Raw genomic sequence first — 19,526 nt, 5'->3', positions numbered from 1 at the left:
TGCCTCACACCTGTAATCCCAGCACTTTGGGAGGCTGAGGTAGGCCGATCATGAAGTCAAGAGATTGGAACCATCCTGGCCAACTTGGTGAAACCCCATTTCTAGTAAAAATACAAAAATTAGCTGGGCGTGGTGGCAGGCACCTGTAGTCACAGCTACTCGGGAGGCTGAGGTAGGAGAATTGCTTGAACCTGGGAGGTGGAGGTTGCAATGAGCCGAGATTGCACCACTGCACTCCAGCCTGGGTGACAGAGCAAGACTCTGTTTCAAAAAAAAAAAAAAAGAAAAGAACTACAGGCGCAAGTCCTGGGAAAGGTCCCTAAACTCTTGGGTGGCACCACTGGAGAGAGGGACTTAGCCCGTCACCCCAGAAGCCTCTGGAGACGTCTTACACTATTTGGGGGTTGTCAAGGAATCTCTGTAACAAGTGAACAGTCTTATAAAGTCAAACTGAGACAAAAAGGACAGTTCTTTCCAAAGACAGTTTCCAAAGAAAGAACTTTCCAAAGTAGGGGAGGGGGTAAGATGTGGGAGGACTGGCCTTGGGTTAACCTCCTTATGAGTAGTCAGGACATCTTCCAGAGAACTCAAGGAACACTCACAGTAACCGATCTTCAATTCAGTTTAATATGATATGTATTAATTGGAAGTTAACTGTGTGTTCAGCCCAGTGTTAAATGCAAGTAAAAGCATATAATGGCAGTATGCATAGTAATAACATTGGCTAATATCTATTTTGGCTTTTGCCAGGTGCTTTGCATCTGTCATCTCACTTAACCCTCAGACAAATGATACTATTATTATGTCATTTTAGAGAAGAGGAGACTGAAGCACAGAGAAGTTAAGTGACTTTTCTGGGATCACACAGCTGGTAAGTCGTATATGGCTGGGGCGTCAGCTCTCGCAACCTGACTCCAGAACTTAAACTTCTACATGTTTATACCCAGGACCACTAGCTTTATATACTCTAAGAAAAAAGCTGAATTGTGGAAAGAGATTGAAGTTAAAAAATGTCATAACATTTTTTTAAAAATAAACTAAAAACACCTGAAATATTCAGTAATAGAGGGATGGCTATGAACTAATAACAGCAATTATGATAACTACCATTTAGCTCTTCACCATGTCCTAGACATTGAGCTAATAGTTTCATATAATTATCTCATTTCTCTTTACAACAACTTTATAAGATGCCTACTTTATCTTCCCTCCCACATCATTTTACAAAGGAAGAAGCTGAGGCTCAGAAAAAGTTAAGTAGCTTGTCGTTGTCACGTGGCTAATAACTGATGAAGCTGCAATTAGAAGTTAGTCTGCTGATTCTCAGTTCATCGTCCCAAACATGTGATTTACTCTTATGAAGCCATTAAAAACTATTTTTGGAATGATTTCAATGCTTATGAAAGAAGTGAAGAAGAAAACAAAAACAAAAAAACACAGGCTATGAAATTGTCTAGTGTGAGACCAACTCTGCAAAACAGAATGTGTAGAAGTAGGGGAATTCACAAAAAATATTAACAGTGCTTATCTCTGGAGAGGGCACAGTGGTCATTTTTATTCTCTTCTTTATGTTCTTCTGCAAGTTTCATGTTTTCTGTAGTAAACATGTATTCTAATTGGAATCCTATTGGAAAAACAAAGAGCTTTTACAAGTATTGAAAAAGAAGAAGAAGAGAACTAGAAGCTGCAGTCCTTTGTGGCCTCTGCCTTGTCTCATGGGCATCTGTGTCCATGTCTTATCTCCCCAAAGACAGTCTCAGAACCACACTATTGCTTGGATCTCCACAAGGGCACAGCACACACTAGGCATCCAAGGAGTACTTAACAGGCTCTCTGAGTGAAGAATGACATGGATATACAACTGCATTAAAGACACCAAGAATGAGAAAATAGCTTCCGTTTGTTGAGATCCTACTATGCGTCAAGCTACATACTAAGTGTTTTACATACATCATTTTTGTCCTCATAACAAGTTAAATAATGATGCCCTGCTGGGTAGTGTCCATCTGCTCCCTCTACCCCCGCTGTCCTCATCCACTCTGCCCTCCACTGCTCAGCTCTGAGCCCCAGGATGGGATCCCTTAGGCTGCATCTGCCGGACTCCCTCATTGATTGGTTTCCGGTTGGGTGTGGCCACTGGAGGGAGAGGCACTAGCAGGAGATCAGGGCGGAGAAGAGAGGCAGGGCTGTTTTCCCTCTGCTCCCCCGTGCTCTGGAGCCTGACTGTGCAGTCACTGCCCTCCCACGATTGGCAGCAGCCCCTCCTCCACGGCTCCGGTTCTTCCACGGCCAGTCCCTTCCCTGGCTCCATCCATCCTGCTGTTAGAGGCAGGGAGCAGCCTCAGTCCTTGTTGGTTTCCTTAACACTGTCCACCCCTCTGTAAGGAGTCCCACTTGCTTTCTTCAACTGATCTAGGCCAGTGGAGTCCTGTTTTCTGCTGAGACCTAGACTGATGCAGTGTTAATTATCCTGGTGAATATAAATAAGGAAGTGGAGGTTTGGAGACCTATGGTTATCCAGATAGTTCAGTGGAGCAGGATTAAAAGCCATGTCCGTCTAATTCCAAAAGACCCTTTCTATCCCGCCTGCTGTTTTGGTTCTGCAAGCTGAGTCTGTCCCTTGAAAGCAAATGGCGAACAGCTCCCGAAGAAAAGTTGTGGTTCAACACCTGCTTCCAATGAAGCCACCAAGACCAAGTGCCTGCCAGCTCTGACCCCTTGACATCCATCCTGGGCTATTGCTGCCGCAGAGGACGCTCTCCTGTCCCCTAAACGTCTGGTCCCCGAGCCGGGGAAAATGTTTCATGTCCTTCTCTTGGCGATACACTTTTTCTTCCCTTTTCCTTAAGTTGTGAGTAGGAGGAGATTGATTTCTGCATTTGAGATGTTATGGTTCCACGATTTTAGGAGAAGGTGCTGTGTAAAACCCAGGAGTCAGCTTTAGAGGATACAAAGTCCCCTTTAGCTTGCACATCCTATGAATGAGAATTGCCTATCTCCACAACATGTGTCCCCAGAGTAGCACCTCTTCAGGAGGGTGGAACCTGCCAAGGTGTGTGGGCTGTGAGGAGCCAAGCCAGCATGCTTTCTGAGGCTCACGAGGGAACGGGCTGTGGACAGAACCAGCACTGATGGCTGAGGCACCCTTGAGTTTGCAGGAGCACTCCTGAGAAACTCCATGTCTGCACAGGGAATCTTGTGTGACGGCACTTTTTTGGAGAAATCTTTAAATGAAATTAACTTTAAATATAAATGAGTCTTTCATGCTGAGAACTAGTTCCTACTGAGAACTAGCTCCTCCTCCTCCTCCTCCTCCTTCTTCCTCCTCCTCTCTTGTAGAGATGAGGTCTCCCTATGCTGCTGAGACTGGTCTCAAAATCCTAGGCTCACACCATCCTCCTTGGCCTCCCAAAGTGTTGGGATTACAGGTGTGAGCCACCACACCCAGTCATAATCATTTACTCTTATCTGGATTTTTTGTAAGTGCTTTTCTTTAAAAATAAAAAAAAAAGAAAGAAAAGAAAAGACAATTTGCCTGTCATTCTACCCTGCCACCCCCAGCACAATGATGCTATTACAAAGATTAAGGAAAAAAGTTGAGTGATTTTGCTCACTTTACCTTATGACATGTTTAATATGGACATTAAAAAATGATTTGGGGAAAATGCTTTTGATCCTGTGACTGCAAAGAGACCAGTACAACATACTCCCAAGTTCTGGCAGCAGAAATTATTTCAGGTCTTAAAGATGAAAGGCAAGAAATAGTCCATTGACCTCGAATGTGACCAGGGAAACTCCATCTAGAGCAGAAATCTGAGGCCTCCGGAGAGGATTCCTCACTAGGAAGAATCCTGGATTGTAACCCTGTGTGGACCCTGCTGGTGCCATTTAATAAGGAAAAACTTATATTTCTTTTCACAAGATCAGGTTATTGAATTTATGAAAAGAGAATGTATTTCTCTCTATGTTCTGCCTCCCAGAAACAATGATTCTGAATCATTAGATGTGGGCTCTGGGAGATACTATGACTCTCTTTGCAAACATCAAAGAGGGCTTTTTTTTCCCCCCCGCAGTGTATGAATTTCTCTCGTGGACATGGTAGGAATGAGACCTCTTGTGTTTTCTCCAAGCTCAGAGGGCTTGTTCCTAGACCCGAAATGCCTCTAACTCAGTGGGAAGCTGAAGGTCACAGGACTGAAGGACCCAGGATGGTGTTGTCCAGGGTGTTGCTGCACAAAGAAGGCAGCCGGTGCCAGCAACGCTGAATGAAAGTGAATTAACTCAGAGCAGGTGCAAGTGAAGAAGAAAAAGGGAAAGCGATTTTGTAAACCTTTGTTTAAAATACCTGTATGTGTATGTATTTTCATGGCCACGTTTGGGTTTAACAGTACAGTCCCATTTAAGTGATGCCCTGATGGCATGAGACTGGATGCTTGCCCCTTTCTTTTTTAAATTAAACTGAACTTTTTTGAAACAGGATCTCACTCTGTCACCCAGACTAGAGTGCAGTGGCATCATCATGGCTCACTGTAGCCTTGAGCTTCTGGGCTTAAGCAATCCTCCTGCAGTCTCCCAAGTAGCTGGGACTACAGACATGCGCCAATCTATCTAGCTAAGTTTTAATTCTTTTGTAGAGATGGGGTCTTGCTTTGTGGCCCAAGCTTGTCTTGAACGCCTGGGCTCAAGTGATCCTCCCACCTTGGCCTCCCACAGTGTTGGGACTTACAGGCGTGAGCCACCATGCCTGGCCAACGCCTGCCCCTTCTGTGGGGGGTCTGTTGCTGTCTGTGAGTGGTGGAGATTGGGGAGTGTCTGTGTGTGGCCAGGACTGTTGTGCTGACTGGCGTCCTGTTGCCAGCTCTTTGTGCTGTGGGTAGAATAAGGGTCCTCAACGGGTAGACAGAGCCCAGGGGGTTTCAGTCCTCTCTGCCACCTGCTACCTTGTGATCTTGAGACCACATAGCCTCTCGGGGGCTCGATGTCTTCATCTGTGAATGCGGATTAAAAACTCTCTTGCAGTGTCGCTGTAAGAGTGTGATAAGATGGTGATGAAAAAATGCCTGTATTCCGGAAGGTGTTAATCGGGTGTTACCTACTTCCTTCCTTCACACTGAACTGACCAGGGCAGGTTTTCAGACCCACCTGCAGGTCCCAGGCTAGTGGTTCATCCCCATGTCTGTTCTCACGTCTTCCTTGGTGCCCACATAGATTTTGTCATTATGTCAAGGTCACAAAAGTGATTGGCAGCAAGGCCAAGATTCTTGACACTCCTTATCCCAACCCCAAGCCTGTGCTGTCTATGACACCTGCCCCTCCCCACCCACCCCCCGCTTCTTCTGGAATTCTCCCTGAAGTCAGTGGAAACCTTCCAAAGAAGAAGCTGAGACAAGCCAAAAACAGACTGCCCGAGTCACAGTTTGGCTCGTCATCTCGCCGACCAGCAGGAAAGGGTGCTCTCATGGCTGCCGTGGGCAACAGAAGCAAGTGTCCCTCAGCCCCCACCCAGGGAGTCTTGAGTGCAGGGGGAAAGGGCAGCATGGGGAGGACAGGAGAAGAGGCGAGGAGATACAGAAGAGGGAGTGTGGAAGGAGGGCAGAGAGGAGGAGGCGGGACACGCAGCTGGAATGCCGCAGGAGGGAGAGGCACTCAGTGGAGGGGCCTTGGTCCTACGCCCGAGGCCAAGGGCAGTGAAAGGAGCAAAGGCTGGGATTCAGTGCGGTGCTTCCTGCTCACAAATTGTGTGACTTTGCCCTGACCGTGTGTGTGTGTGTGTGTGTGTGTGTCTGTCTGTCTGTCTGTCTGTCTTGGGGTTGCTGTGAGGCTCCAGTGGGAAATGAGCTAATGTGTACAACACATCCAGCCCAGTGCCCGGGCAGAGCGCCCCCCGAGGGCCCCTTCCCTCTTCTCCACCCGGTTACCTCGTCTGACTGCTGTGAGGATGAAATGAGACGAGGCGCTGGCGAAACAGGATTTACTCCGTACAGATCCGTTTCCCTCCCCCTCCCTTAAAAACGGGCTCCCAAACTGGTAAAGGTTTCTTGTGAGAGAGTGAGAATGGAAGTGGGCGATAAATTGCCTGGTTTCGCTCAGCGACTGTTTCCCAATTCTCTCTCGCTACTGCTGTACTCTCGCAGTGTTTACCCGAGTTCTGGCGTACGGTTGTAGAAAATAGATCCTTTGATGGTTTTGTCGAAATATCTTGGGAGCCAGAGGAATTCAGGCCAAGTTAGTCATCTTTTGTGAAACTACAATCAGGAGGCGATGTTTATCTTGCCCAACCAGACCCTGCACTAAGATATACAGTACAATTAGATGTTTTTGAAAAATAGGCCTTGTGGTTTCTCTGTAGGCCCAGGTTGGGCAAGTCTGCTCTCTTAAGAGTGTAATATGTATTCATCAAAATGCTGGAGGTGGCTGGTGACATAGGCTTTGGGGGCCCAGGTCGGTTGTGATCACGGTTGTGATGGGCGGGGAGTGGTGTAGCTGCGGTGGCCTAGATTAAAATCTTCGTCCCAGCACCACCAATAGACCCCTTGGCAGCGATGGAAATGTTTTATTTCTGTGCTCTCTGATGCGGTAGCCACGTCTTCGAGCACTTGAAAGGTGGCTTGTGTGACTGACAAACTGAATTTTTGGTTCAATTTAATTTAAAGTAACTTAGATTTGGCTTTAAATAGCCACATATGGTTTGTGGCTACCATATTGGACAACATAGCATTATACAGATAGCAGTATCCCATGAGCAGCTGCTTCAAGCAGGCGAGTCTCACACGGGTGCACTTTCCAGCCATGCCCAGGGCGGCTTGATGTGACCACAGAGACGTTACTCTCCACTAGCAAGTGAAACTGGGTTGAGCGGGTGAGGACTTTGCTCACTGGAGGGGCTGAAGCAGAACTGGGGAGAATTTATAGGGGAACAGAAAAGGAGAGGTTGTGGGCTGGGCACGGTGACTCACACCTGTAATTCCAGCACTTTGGGAGGCCCAGGCGGGTGGATCACCTGAGGTCAGGAGTTAGAGACCAGCCTGGCCAACACGGTGAAACCCTGTCTCTACTAAAAATACAAAAATTAGCTGGGCGTGGTGGTGCACTCCAGTAATCCCAGCTACTTAGGAGGCTGAGGCAGGAGAATCACTTGAACCCTGGAGGTGGAGGTTGCAGTGAGCCAAAATCACGCCACTGCCCTCCAGCCTGGACGACAAAGTGAGACTCGGTCTCAAAAAAAAGAAAAAAGTAAGAAAGAAAAGGAGAGGGTGTGCCGCAAGCCACAGTTCATCACTGGAACCTCCATCCGGGCTGGGACTTTCGGTTCCTGACCAGTTTCAGGCAGTCCTGCCTTTAGCATCCTCCTCACTGGATGTTCCCAGGAGCAAGATAAGTAGTCGGTAATAAAGAGACACAAATGTGGTCTCCAAGGGGCTCATCTCGGGTTGGTCTCCACCGAGCACCCTGAAGGTAGGACTGTGTTTGAAGAATGCAAAGATGGATGAGTACATTGGTTTTGGTAGCTGGTGGGTGAGATAATCATGCCCTAATGCAATTCTTTGTTCTTCCTTAATAGGAAAGGGATCCTTGTGAATTCACACCAGCAGGGGATGGTGGTCGGGCACTAGGGCTGTTGGCAAATGGGAGACGTTCGGCCTGGCTGATGCTTACTGCTCTTGTTTCCCCTTCTTCCTTCTTTTGAGGCTTCCCTTCCCCATCTCCAAGCCCCCAGTAGATGTCCTAGGGCTGGACCAAGCCTCTCATTTCAAATGAAGTGCCCAGTTTGGCCCTGAACGATGAAAAATGACCTCTTTTCTTCCCAGCTGATTTCAAGGAGAATGCAATCTCCTCACCCTTCTCTTCCATACCCCCTCTCACCCCCACACGCAGACCAGTGGCAGGTTACAGAGGAGGTAAAAATCACTCCACTCACTGTTTGGAGGCCCCGGGTCTAAATGCCAGGTCTGCCAAGAGCTTTTTGTCTCTGGACCAATGATTTTCCCTGTCTAGGCCTTGGTTTCCCCACCTGAAAAACGGCAGGGTTGAACCACTCCTCATGATGCAAACATTCCATGATTAAAATAGATCCAATGAAATGTGATTATCTAAGAGGCTTAATCACTCCAGGAGGCATTGCCATTTAAAAGAGGAGCTGGTTAACCCAAATGAGTCTCTAATTGTCAGCCTACAGCAGAGGAGCTCCCCGAAGCAGGAGGACTTCCAAATTCCCTCACCTGCGTGCTGCCATCTCCTCCAGCCCTAAGGGACAGCCAGCGGAGGGACCCTTTGGCCTGAAAGATCCCGCCCTCACACCAACTACTCTTCAGATGCTATGAGCACCCACAAGACATTTCTGTCATTCCTAGACCTGCTTGGCTCACAGGAGGGAAACCTGGCTGGGGAGCAGAAGTTCAGATACACAGAGAAATCCTGTGCCTCAAAACTAAGTTGCCTGGGAGTTTGAACTCACTCCTGAGAGTCAGGCGGCCCTATTCCAGGTCTCCTTACAGCCACACAGCTGTGGGCGCCCCACGCGAGTTTTGCTTTCCTCCTCTTTAGAATGGGATAATAATCAGCTCTGCCATCCTCGCCTGGCTGTTGTGAGAACCACAAGGAGTCGATGGCTGCATCAAATGTTTTGTGTAAAATGCTCTCTGAAAGCAAAGCGGTGGCGACAGCCCGTTCACATTCTCCAGATACAAATATCTGCATGGTAATAGTCAAACAGCACATCAGATTGCCTCTCCCAGCGCTGGAGAGGCTGTGCGATGAAACAGTAAGATGCTAAATCACTCCCGAGCTGTTTGAAGGATTAGGCAGAAATGTTAATGGCAACAGATGTCGGCTTGTTCCCTCCAGGAGGATTTAGGTTTCAATGGAGCAGTTCTCTGCTGGCCTCAGCCTAAGACGTGGCCACAACGCTTTCTACAATCTTCCATTCAACCCAGAGAGCTGCCCGGCCCACTTTCTGCCCTGAGGTTAAAAATCTGGCTGGGAAACACTGGAAGCTGAATCTTGTCTTGGGAGTGCCTCAGGGTGAATATCGTATCCTATCAGATCAACTGATTCAAGTCTTAGAAGGAATGAAATGCAGTCTAGAATCCAGTTTTTTTCACGGGGGCCCTGAACAGAGATGAAAGAACTGGGTTCTAGGCTGTGTTTGGAGACGCCTCAAGTCCCTGTACAGTGAGATCTGGGTGGCCCAGGTAAACTGCGCGTGGCCGTGCAGATCTAACATTCTAGGGGAGCATGAAAATGGATAGAGAGGCCAACCCAAGGGTCGTTTCAGAAATTATCAAGGTTTCTCCTCTTAGCCCTTGGCAGCAAGGTGGCCACACTCTTGGGACAGGAGAAAGGCTGTGTCAACGTCGCTGTCTGGAGCCTGCACAGTTTCAGAAACACTGAAGCACCTCCAGGAAAAGAACCAAGGGAACTTCTGAGCCCTGTGGACAGGGCACTGCGTCCTGCCTTTCTGAAGGCTCTTCGGCTCCACACTCACCTTTGAAGGGGGACTGGGCTCGCGTCACGAGGAAGAGCTTCTTGCTCTTGCTCCGGGGCTCCTGGCGGACGTGGTAGCCCAGCGTGTTGCAGCGGCCCTTCTTGCAGCTCAGGCACAGGCCCTGGCTGAAGCTGTCCATGTCGCTGCACAGGTAGGCCACGCTCTGCGTGCCGGCATGCAGCAAGGAGTCGATGAAAAGGTGCACAGATCGCTCGTGGGAGCATTTTATGGTCTGGGTGATGGCTGGAACACAGGGCAAGAAGGATGTTATCATCTTAACCCAAAGCAGCCTCAACTCAGAGGCTCACCTTGGTTCTCAGCCCACAGGAGGTTAGAAGTAGCACACAGAACAGGCAGGGGTGGGCTTGTCAAGGCAGACCCCCGACAACAGCGGGATGTGACAACTCACTGGAACTAAGGAAAGTAGACCCTTTGAGTCATGTAGTGTCAGGCAAAATCCCAGGCACTGCCGGGATCCTGAGAGCACTCCTCTATGACAGCGTGTTACAGTGGGCGTTTTAATAGGCACCCAAGTCACTAAGGAAAGATCAAATTTATTAAGAGCGCAGGTTAGTGTAATTTATTATAGAAATATTTCTATCTTAAATGAGATAATTTAAAATGCCCAGGTGCTGATGCCTGGAGGGTGGGGTTTCTGGAACAGGCTTGCGTGGGACACCTTTTCTCTTAATATAACCAGATACATGAGACAATCTCGTGGCACTCTGATGGTCTGGAGAATGCTGAGGCCTCCCGACAATGTCTACCTTGTGTCCCAAAGCAGCCATTGCATCCCGTAGGTAACGGGCCTGTGAAACCAGCACAAGAATTGGATTTGGAAGGACACTGCCCAGTAACCAGGTCTGGACAGGCCTCACCTCCAAAACAAGCTTATGAGGTTGATCTACCAAGAATTTGACCCTTTTTTTTTTTTTTGACTCTCTAAACTTTAATCTAATCTGTAGTAAATAATTGTCAAAGGATGTTGAGGAACCACCACAAGATGTGTGAAACATTTGCTGTACAGGGACAGCATAGGTGACTTTGCCAAAACCTATTTCCCCAGGTGTCTGGAGGTTAAATGCCAAGATTAGTTATCACAGTCCACGGACGCTAGCGGCTGCATTCCTGGAGCACCTACTCGGAGACTGTGTATGCTGCGTGCCCTCCGCTCCTCCACTGCCTGCATCTTCACTGCAGCTCCTTGAGGCAGCTGTTATCAAGGAGAAAACTGAGCTTCCAAGACGTCCACTAACTCACCCAAGCTCATCCACCCAGGAGGTGGTGAGGGTGAAACCGCAGTTATCCAGTGAGCCCCTGCGCAGTTGTGGCTGGGAGAACTACCCCAGGAACCCTTTCAAACACAGAGGTGAAGACAACTGAGGAACACCACCCCAAGCTTGGGCAAGCTGAATACCTACATTTGGTTCCATCACTTTGAAGTTTAGCACAAAAGAGCAATGGTAATGATTGGTCAGGAATGTGTTTACCAGGCAAATAAAGCCCATACACCATTCTGGTGGTCTGCACCGAGCTTTGTGGGGATGAAGTTTAGGATGAGGGCTGGATAGTCCGCTGGGAACTGCTGGTGGCTGGAGGGGAGGTGATGGGGTGGGGGAGGTGGGAGGGATGTAAGCAATGATAAGGGCAAGTTCCCGGAAGGCTCTCTCAGGCCTGTGCAGTGGAAGGCTGGGAGTCCAGCCAAAATGAGATGATGTGGAGTGTGAAGGTCATTCTGATATTGGAGAGGTGAGGGTGGTGTCATCACAAGAGAGTGTGTTCTCAGCTGAGTGTCGCATGATCAGGGTGAGGTGGCTTGTGGGGGTGGAGGGCTCTAGTTGGCTTGGAGTGATTGGCATGTCTTAATCAGGATGATATTTTATAATAGCAAGAAATTTGGAATGCCCCTGGAATGTGCTGCTTCAGCTGACATTTTTGTTCTTTAATCCTGTTCATATTGTCAATGTGCATGTTAATATTTCGGTTTTAGGACTTGAGAGAGAAGTGGGATCACAACCCAGATAACAGCACATTCTGTGTCTGCCCTGAGGTAAAGGGCATAAAAAGGACGTATTTGAAGCTGAATTTCCCATCGGGAGAATCTGAGTAATTTCCCCAATTAAACTGATGGGGTGGGATGAAGAGTGAGACCTTCATCAAGAAGCCACAGCCTATTAAGTGGATTTTCGTGTGGTTCAGAATAGAGGCAGTCCCTGGAATGAGGAAACGTCCGGAGAAGGAAGAATAACCACAGGCGTCTGGACTCAACTCTCGGAAGAGCTGGTACCCCAGGAGAGACTTTGCCGGGGCACATAGGGCAGGGATGAGAAGTGGAGGTTCTTGTTGGTGCCCTCCGCTCATCCTTAGGGCATGGCCTTGGCCTGTTGCCAGGAGTGGCCTGCTGGGGGATGGGCACCCTTGCCTACTCCCATATTCCTTCTCTCTGGGTGGGCTTGGTGGCCATACACCCTGGGCGCTATCTTTGCTGAACTCTTCCCTGAGTCCCACATGTTGGTAGATTCTGCTGAATTCCAGAGGCCCCATTGAAATGTAGGCCGGTGCTCCCGGCCCATGACTTCGTTCTCACCATTGAGGCCGTGCTTGGCAATATGTCTGTAGAGCTCTAGGAAGTGGCAGCCAGGCTGGAAGGAGCCCCCGTTGGGATAGAAGTCATAGTGCCCTATGGGCTGTTTGATGCCCACGCTCAGGCCCATGTGCTCCCGGGTAAAGGTATGAATGGCATCCACAAAATTGGCGTCATCTGGAGAAAGACGATTGCTGGGGGAGCTTCCCTCAAACAAAGGGCCTGCGGCATCCAACCCTAATTGGAAAGCAGGGGTAAGGGTTAGATGGGAGCAAGGAGAGGAGAAGAGAAATGTGCTCTTTAGCTTTTGGATATTATTATACATTAATGAACTAGCAGGAAGCAGAAACACCTCGGGCATAATCCTTCTCTGGACAACCTTGCCATAACCTTTTCTCAGTAAAACCACAGTAATTCATGGTGCCAACAATGACACACAGGCTGGGCATTAGCTAGGGGGGGAAAGAGGTTTGCAGAAACTATCCAGTGGTAGACACAAGGTTATGATACCTGAGGCCAGGAGGCCTGGACAACATCGTGAAACCTCATCTCTAAAAAAAAAGAATACAAAAATTAGGTGGGTGTGGTGGCATGTGCCTGTCATTTCAGCTACTCAAGAGGCTGTGGCAGGAGGATTGCTTGAGCTCAGGAGTTTGAGATTGTGGTGAACCGTGATTACACCACAGTGACCCAGTCTCGGCAACAGAGGGAGATCCTATCTCAAAAAGAAAAAAAAAGGAATAAGGTTATGAGGGAATGCTTGATTTACTTAAGCAAATCGATTTTGAGTACCTCTCAAGCTACTTTCAAGACCATCTGTTTGCATACAAAAAAAGCCAACATGCTCATTATAAGCAGTTCCAACCTACCTATCAAAGAATGAAATTTATTTGCCTGTATGTCATCAATAATTTCCCTAAACAAGCTGATTTTTCTCCTACAGTGTCATTTCATTAGAACGTCCAGAACAGCCACGGGACACCACTGTATGGGGTGAAAATGTTGTGTGCAAGTAGGGTAGCTCAAAGCTCTGGGCCTCAAATGACAGATGTCTGTGCATGAAGTAAGGTGGCAGCTCCTGGCTGACTGTGGTTGGGGAGTATTTACGCACTCAAAGTTTTTGCCTGTCTTTCTTCCTCTGCCTTCTCTGGAGGACCCTCTGGTGTCCCACCCTAGCCTTGGCTTCCTTCCCTACTTGGGGGCAAAGGAATTGAGAGTAGGCTATGAGATCACCCGTTCTCCAGCTCTACCCACAGTGACAAATGAAAAATGTCCTTGGCCGGGCGCGGTGGCTCATGCCTGGTAATCCCAGCACGAGGCTGAGTCTGGCAGATCACCTGAGGTCAGGAGTTGGAGACCAATCTGGCCAACATAGCAAAACCCCGTTTCTACTAAAAATACAAAAATTAGCCGGGCGTGGTGGTGGGCATCTGTAGTCCCAGCTACTTGGGAAGCTGAGGTAGGAGAATCGCTTGAACCCGGGAGGTGGAGGCTGCAGTGAGTCAAGATCATGCCACTGCACTGTAGCCTGGGCAACAGAATCAGACAGAATCAGACTCTGTCTTAAAAAAAAAAAAAAAAAGAGAAAAAGAAAAATGTCCTGATATGATTTCTATTCCTTTCTTCATCAGGCTGATGACAAGATGGCAAGAGGGTGTTGAGCCTTCCTGCTGTCTCTGAGGTGGGTGGGACTTGCTGATACGCCTAATGTGACCCACAGCACCAGTCGGATGGAGAGAGTTCTGGGCCTCTGGGCCTGAGGCTGCCTCACTGGGTGTGGACTCTGCCCTCTGGCCCTGCTTCTTCGGTGGGAGGGCTGCTCTCCCCAGGCTACTGTGGGTTAAATCCATAGGGGCCACATGCCCGTCTGTGACCAGGCTTCCCCAGTCACCAGCAAGATGAACAAAAAAGCATGAGGAAATGAGCTCTCATCATCACAAAAGTATTCTATTTAAATGTCTGTCATTATCCCCATTCTTTCTCATGTTAAAAGAAATTCTTTTATAAAGGAATGGTGATAGTAGATAGTAGCTGTTCGTAAACACGTCCTCATGGCCGGCTGTGGTGGCTCACACCTGAAATCCTAGCACTTTGGGAGGCTGAGATGGTGGATCACGTGAGGTCGGGAGTTCGAGACCAGCCTGACCAACATGGTGAAACCCTGTCTCTACTAAAAATACAAAAAATTTAGCCAGGTATGGCTTAGCTACTTGGGAGATTAAGGCAGGAGAATCGCTTGAACCCGGGAGACAGAGGTTGCAGTGAGCTAAGATCGCGCCACTGCATTCCAGCCTGGTCAACAAGAGCAAAACTGTATCTCAAAAAAAAAAAAAACAAAAAAAGAAAAGAGTCCTCACTTGATAAAATATAAAATTGCAACAACTCTGTTATTCATCTAAAACGCTCTTTGTTTTGGCCTGTGAAATATTGTTTGAGCCTGCTGGGTCTTGAAGGATGAGTATGAGTTTGGGTGGGTGGGTGGTGCGCAAAGCAAACAGTGCATGCAAAGGCCCAGAGGCACAAGAGGCCATGGTGTGTTCGTGAAGTGGAGAAAAAACTTGTGTCGCTGAAGCCTAGAGCTATGGGAAGGGATAAGCAGGATGAGAAGCTGGGGCGCTCTGGGGCTTCCACACTGAGAAGGGCCTTGCCTGTGCCTCCTGGGTTTTTATACCTGTGGTAACAGTGGGCCTCAGACTTGGACTGGGGAAAAGTTTGACCAGGTGTGTGGTTTTGGATCCCAATCCCTGGCAGTGTGAAGGGTGGGGTTGGTGTCACGGAAGCCTGGGAGGAAGGCCTTCCTTGCACATGTGCAGACCTTCTTGGATATCTTGGGCCATTTCTGAGTGGGTATGAAATTTGGGGTGAAGTTTTTGATGCAGAGCTCCCTCCCTCAACCCAAATGGGTCCCAGAATAAAACACACACGTTTCACAAATGTGGAACCGGAGGCACTAAAGTGGCTGATGAATTACAGCAAATTAAGGCTGTGATTCTTCACTCCTTAACTCGCCCAAATTGGACTTTGTAAATTATAGATTAAAAAATAAGACTCTTTCTTGCTAGAAAAGTCCATGTTTTAGTCCCATTTGGCACACCTACATGAGGCATTCATTTGAGGACAGGCAATAGGAATCGAGGCTGTAATTTGCTCTGAATTCTCTGGCACAGCAATCCATGACGTTGGTCATGTTTGAGAGAATGTTACAAGTCCTCTCATGAGCTCTGATCCCTCGCAGTAAGAGTTGGGGTGTTTTAATGATGCGCCTGTTGGAAAAGCAGGTCCTTGTTGGACGCCCCCATGCAGTGGAATCAGTGTGTGAGTTATTAGGCATGGTTACCTGTGATTCTCCCAATCTTGCGCGTTCCACCGATGGAACTGCCGGCAAATCCTGACACGTGTGCACCCAGGCTGTACCCAATTAGGTGAACATGGCTTCGAGAGAATTGAACAGATTCCTGGAAGACAGCAGCGGGATGGGGGCAGGAGAAGAGCTGCCTGGATGAAAGCCTTTTGCGGTCCAGTGTGTTGTGGTACCCACCCTGTTCTTCGTGGCTGCTCGGAAATGAGGTGCCTTATTCACACTCCAAACTGAAACTAGTCTGTCACCTGTCTGACTCTCCAGGGACTCAGGTACCTGTGACCTTGCCTGGTAGCTGCGGCCTCCTGCCTGCCTGTCTTCCACTGGACACTAATGCCCTACAGAAGTGATCCCACTCATTTGTGTGGGGGCCTGATAGCTTACAGGGTGTGTTTGTATCCCTTAGCATATCCAAGGGGGTGAGCATAAGAGGAATAGTGGATGAGGAGAGGGGAGAAGATGGTTCTGTGAAATAGGGGTTCAAGGGAGGCATCTGAGAGAGACCTGGGGTCTGGTGTCAGTCCCGTGCCTTCTCATTCCCGTGAGCTGAGCATTAGTGCTTCTCCTGCTTGGACTGCTGTTGGAGACCAGCTTAATTCATTCACTCACAGAGGAAGGGAAAGGAGGGAAGGCAGGTGAAGGAAGGATGGGGCAGGTTGGTACCTCCAGCCACCGGAGAAGAGCCGCGACCTCCTTGCCCACGAGGCGGGTATTGCGGACAGCGATGGTGTAGTGGTGGTGGGCCAGGGTGATCCAGTCCACTAGCCCCACGTTCACTGGCTGGGCCAGCTGAGACTTCAGCGCGGCCACCATCTGCCAGATCCAGTTTTCTAGTAAGCCGTCCACCTGAGGAGGGCACAGAGGGAGGGTCACACTCGTTTCCTTTCTCCCCGCTCACCCTTCTTCCTTCTCCAGCTCTTGGATAATGCTGGCTCCTTCCCCACAAGAGGAAGGGCTTGCTACGAGGTTTCTCAGCCATGCATAGTTGACATTTTGGGCCAGAGAATTCCTTGTTGTGGGGGCTGTCCTGTGCATTGTACAATGTTTAGCAGCATTCCTGGCCTTCACTAACTGGATGCCAGCAACACCCACCTACTGTTCCAGGTTTTGAAAACCAAAAATGTCTCCAGATTTTTCTCAACATTCCCCCCTCCGTAAATGATTATCTTAATGCTTTTCTACTTTGGGACTTTCTAAACCTTGAAACAGTGGAGAAATATGTGTAAATCAGGTCCTGGAAGCTGACCTGTCCCTTCGGGCCATTTGTACGCTTCCTCCTGCGTGAGGCTGCCCCACCTCACCCCTAAACCCACAGTGCTGGTTCTGCCCTGCAGACTACATTATGCTGGACTTAGCGGGATAGGCACTGTAAGTCTGACACAGTAGGAGCTAAAAAATGTTTACAGCTAATTGTTCTGTGTGTGTGCCTTGTTTGAGAACCAATTTGCAGGGCACTCCTAATGGTTTCACAGAGCAAAGACGCTTGTGCTGGGTCTTAAAGGATCCATAGGAGTCCAGTAAGAAGAATATGGGTGGGGGCTGGGCGAGGTGCCTCATGCTTGTAATCCTAGCACTTTGGGAGGCCAAGGCAGGGGGATTGCTTGAGCCTAGGAGCTTGAGACCAGCCTGGGGAACATGGTGAAACCCATCTCTACAAAAAATACAAAAGTTAGCCAGGCATGATGGTGCATGACTTTAGTCCCAGCTACTCCAGAGTCTGAGGTGGGAGGATGGCTTGAGCCTAGGAGGTTGAGTCTGCAGTGAGCTGAGATCACACTGCCCTCCAGCCTGGGTGATAGAGTGAGACCCTTTCTCAACAAAACAAAACAAAGAAACAAAAAGAATTCCGGTGGGCAGGTGAATGTGGTAGTGGTGAGGTCTAGGGCATTCCGGGCGGAAGGAACAGTGCGTGCAGAGGCACAGAATTGTGAAAGGGCAGTGTGGTTTGTCAGGGGAGGGGAGAAAAGTTGGTGAGGTGAAGGATAGACAATAGGAGGTGAAGGCTTGACAATAGGGGGTGAAGCTGGGGAGCTCCACTGAGGGCCTGTCACGCCATTCCAGGGTAAGACGCATTCCTTTACTAGATGTTTACCAAGTGCCTTCTATGTGCATGGAGCATCTTGGGCTCAAATCCAGGCTCTCCCAGTTACTAGCTGAGTAACCTTGGGCAAGTTATTTAACTTCTCTGTGACTCAGTTTCCTCACCTGGAAAATGGAGTTAATAATGCTCTCCTTCCAGGATTATTATGAAGGAGAAATGCGTTAATAGATCTAAAGCACTTAGAGCAGTGTCTGGAGCATAGTAAGGACTCAGCAAATGTTTGTTACTGCAGTTGTTGTTGTTATTAATATCAGTAGTAATAGGAGGAGGAGACATATACTAGGTTGGACAGAATTTTGATAAGGAAGAGTGCATGTTGGTAAAAGGATCCTGGTAAGAGGCTCCTGTGGTCTTCATGTTGCCTTTATAAACAAGACTCATTCATTTGATCTTTAATTCAGTTAACAAACATTCTGGAGCACTGATTACATAATGGATACTGACCCACAGTAGTCAATTAGATGAGACTAGGACAGAATCCTTCCCAGGAAGAAGTTTACAGCTAGCAGAGCAGAGAAACACAGACAATTAGAAAGCCGAGCTGCAGAGCAGTGCTGGAGAGTGCTCAGGGCCGCGCGGGAAGACCCAGTGATACTGAATGCCCCTGCGGGAGTGCTGGGATGAAGGCAGCAATGGCTTGCAGGAGGACCTGTTTGGGACTGTGTCTTACAGGAAAAGAGGAGGAGAAAGAATGCTGTAGGCAGAGGGCACAGACTGAGCCAAGACCAAGAAGAGAGAAGGCAGGCGCATGGGGTGTGGAGGAAGCTATTAATACAAGCAGTTGGAAGTTGCTGGAACGTCATGTGGGAGGCAGGGAGAGGTGAGGGGAGGCAGGTGATGGAAGGATTCATTTTGCCTTCCAGGGTAGGATAGATGGGGGTTTCGAGTACTTTTCAACTAGATGGCGGGGAAAGGTTTCTAAGTCATGAAACAGACACCAAAATCTCTGGAGGGTTCAAATTGTGAACTATGCTTGAAATCATGGGTGGGCTAGACACTGGGGAGGCAGGATTTCCTCTTGGCAACAAGTCCTCAGACGGTTTGACTTCACCTATTGCCAACAATATCCTTTCTCTCCTTCTTCCACAGTAATAGAATTTTTAGCATCACCAAAAGGCTACACTTTCTTTAAGAGCCTATACTTTTCAGCCACCTTTCCACTTAGATACGGTCAATGGATGTAACTGGGAGAATTTCACAGAGGCTCTGGGACACCTACAAAACACTCTTTTATACCAAAAGCCTTTGAATTGTGTATACTTTGAATGGATAAATGGTATGCTTTGTAAATTATATGTCACTAAAGCTCTTGTAAAAACCTTGCTTTTGACCCCTTGGCATACATCTTTTACTACATTGTGCTTCCTGGAATAAAGATGTGATGGCTAGTGCTCTAGCTGTCATCTTGGACTATGAGGATGAGGGTCACACCCCAAGATGGCAGAACACTGAGCTGGAAGGAGCTGGGGCCTGGAGGACTTCATTGACCAAAGCCATCTAGCTGGTTTTTGGGTTACATTTATCTTTGGAATATTTTGTGAAATGAAAACACATGTCTGTTTTCTTTGAACCACTGCTAATTTGAGTCTCTGTTATTCGCAGCTGAACTTAAACCTTGCTGATACAAAATTTCACTGGCAGTCCATTCTTCTGGCTTCCTACGTCCCCACGTGTAATATGCAGATTTAAGAAGGAGGCTTCCCCCTGCATGGGCTGCAATCCTTTGTGGGCCCCAATGGGCTGTGTGACCTCTTTGAGCCACATGCTATCTGAAACGTGGAGATAATTATATTTTCTCACCCTGCTTACTCATGGAATTGAGATAATCAATGAGCTAATGCATGAAGCACCTGGAAAATTAGAACATGCTTTATAAACATTATGCATGGAGTTGTTATCACCAGCTCCCTATCTTTTTATGAACATTGAATGCACTAGAAAGAAAAAAAAAATGTGAAATCGGAGAGAAAAAAGGCATGTCAGCATTTCCTACCGACCA

General features: G+C 48.2%; 1 protein-coding gene across 3 annotated transcripts in view; it reads right to left on the bottom strand.

Moving 5' to 3' along the window:
- Positions 1 to 19,526, bottom strand: part of LIPC (lipase, hepatic) — a 162,557-nt gene that overhangs the window by 10,939 nt on the left and 132,092 nt on the right. For 2 of the 3 annotated variants that reach the window (XM_011983177.1, XM_011983178.1), the window contains 4 exons: positions 16,090 to 16,272; positions 15,406 to 15,523; positions 12,072 to 12,305; positions 9,485 to 9,727 (listed from right to left, as the gene is read on the bottom strand). In XM_011983177.1, the coding sequence (XP_011838567.1) occupies positions 9,485 to 9,727; positions 12,072 to 12,305; positions 15,406 to 15,523; positions 16,090 to 16,272 (778 nt within the window). The remainder of the gene's footprint in view (positions 1 to 9,484; positions 9,728 to 12,071; positions 12,306 to 15,405; positions 15,524 to 16,089; positions 16,273 to 19,526) is intronic. The other variant, XM_011983179.1, reaches the window with a different exon arrangement.

Source organism: Mandrillus leucophaeus, unplaced genomic scaffold (genome assembly GCF_000951045.1).
Source record: "Mandrillus leucophaeus isolate KB7577 unplaced genomic scaffold, Mleu.le_1.0 Scaffold247, whole genome shotgun sequence".
Taxonomy (NCBI): Eukaryota; Metazoa; Chordata; class Mammalia; order Primates; family Cercopithecidae; genus Mandrillus; species Mandrillus leucophaeus.
Note: the sequence above shows the minus strand (reverse complement) of the source record. Positions and strands in the feature narration are given on the sequence as shown.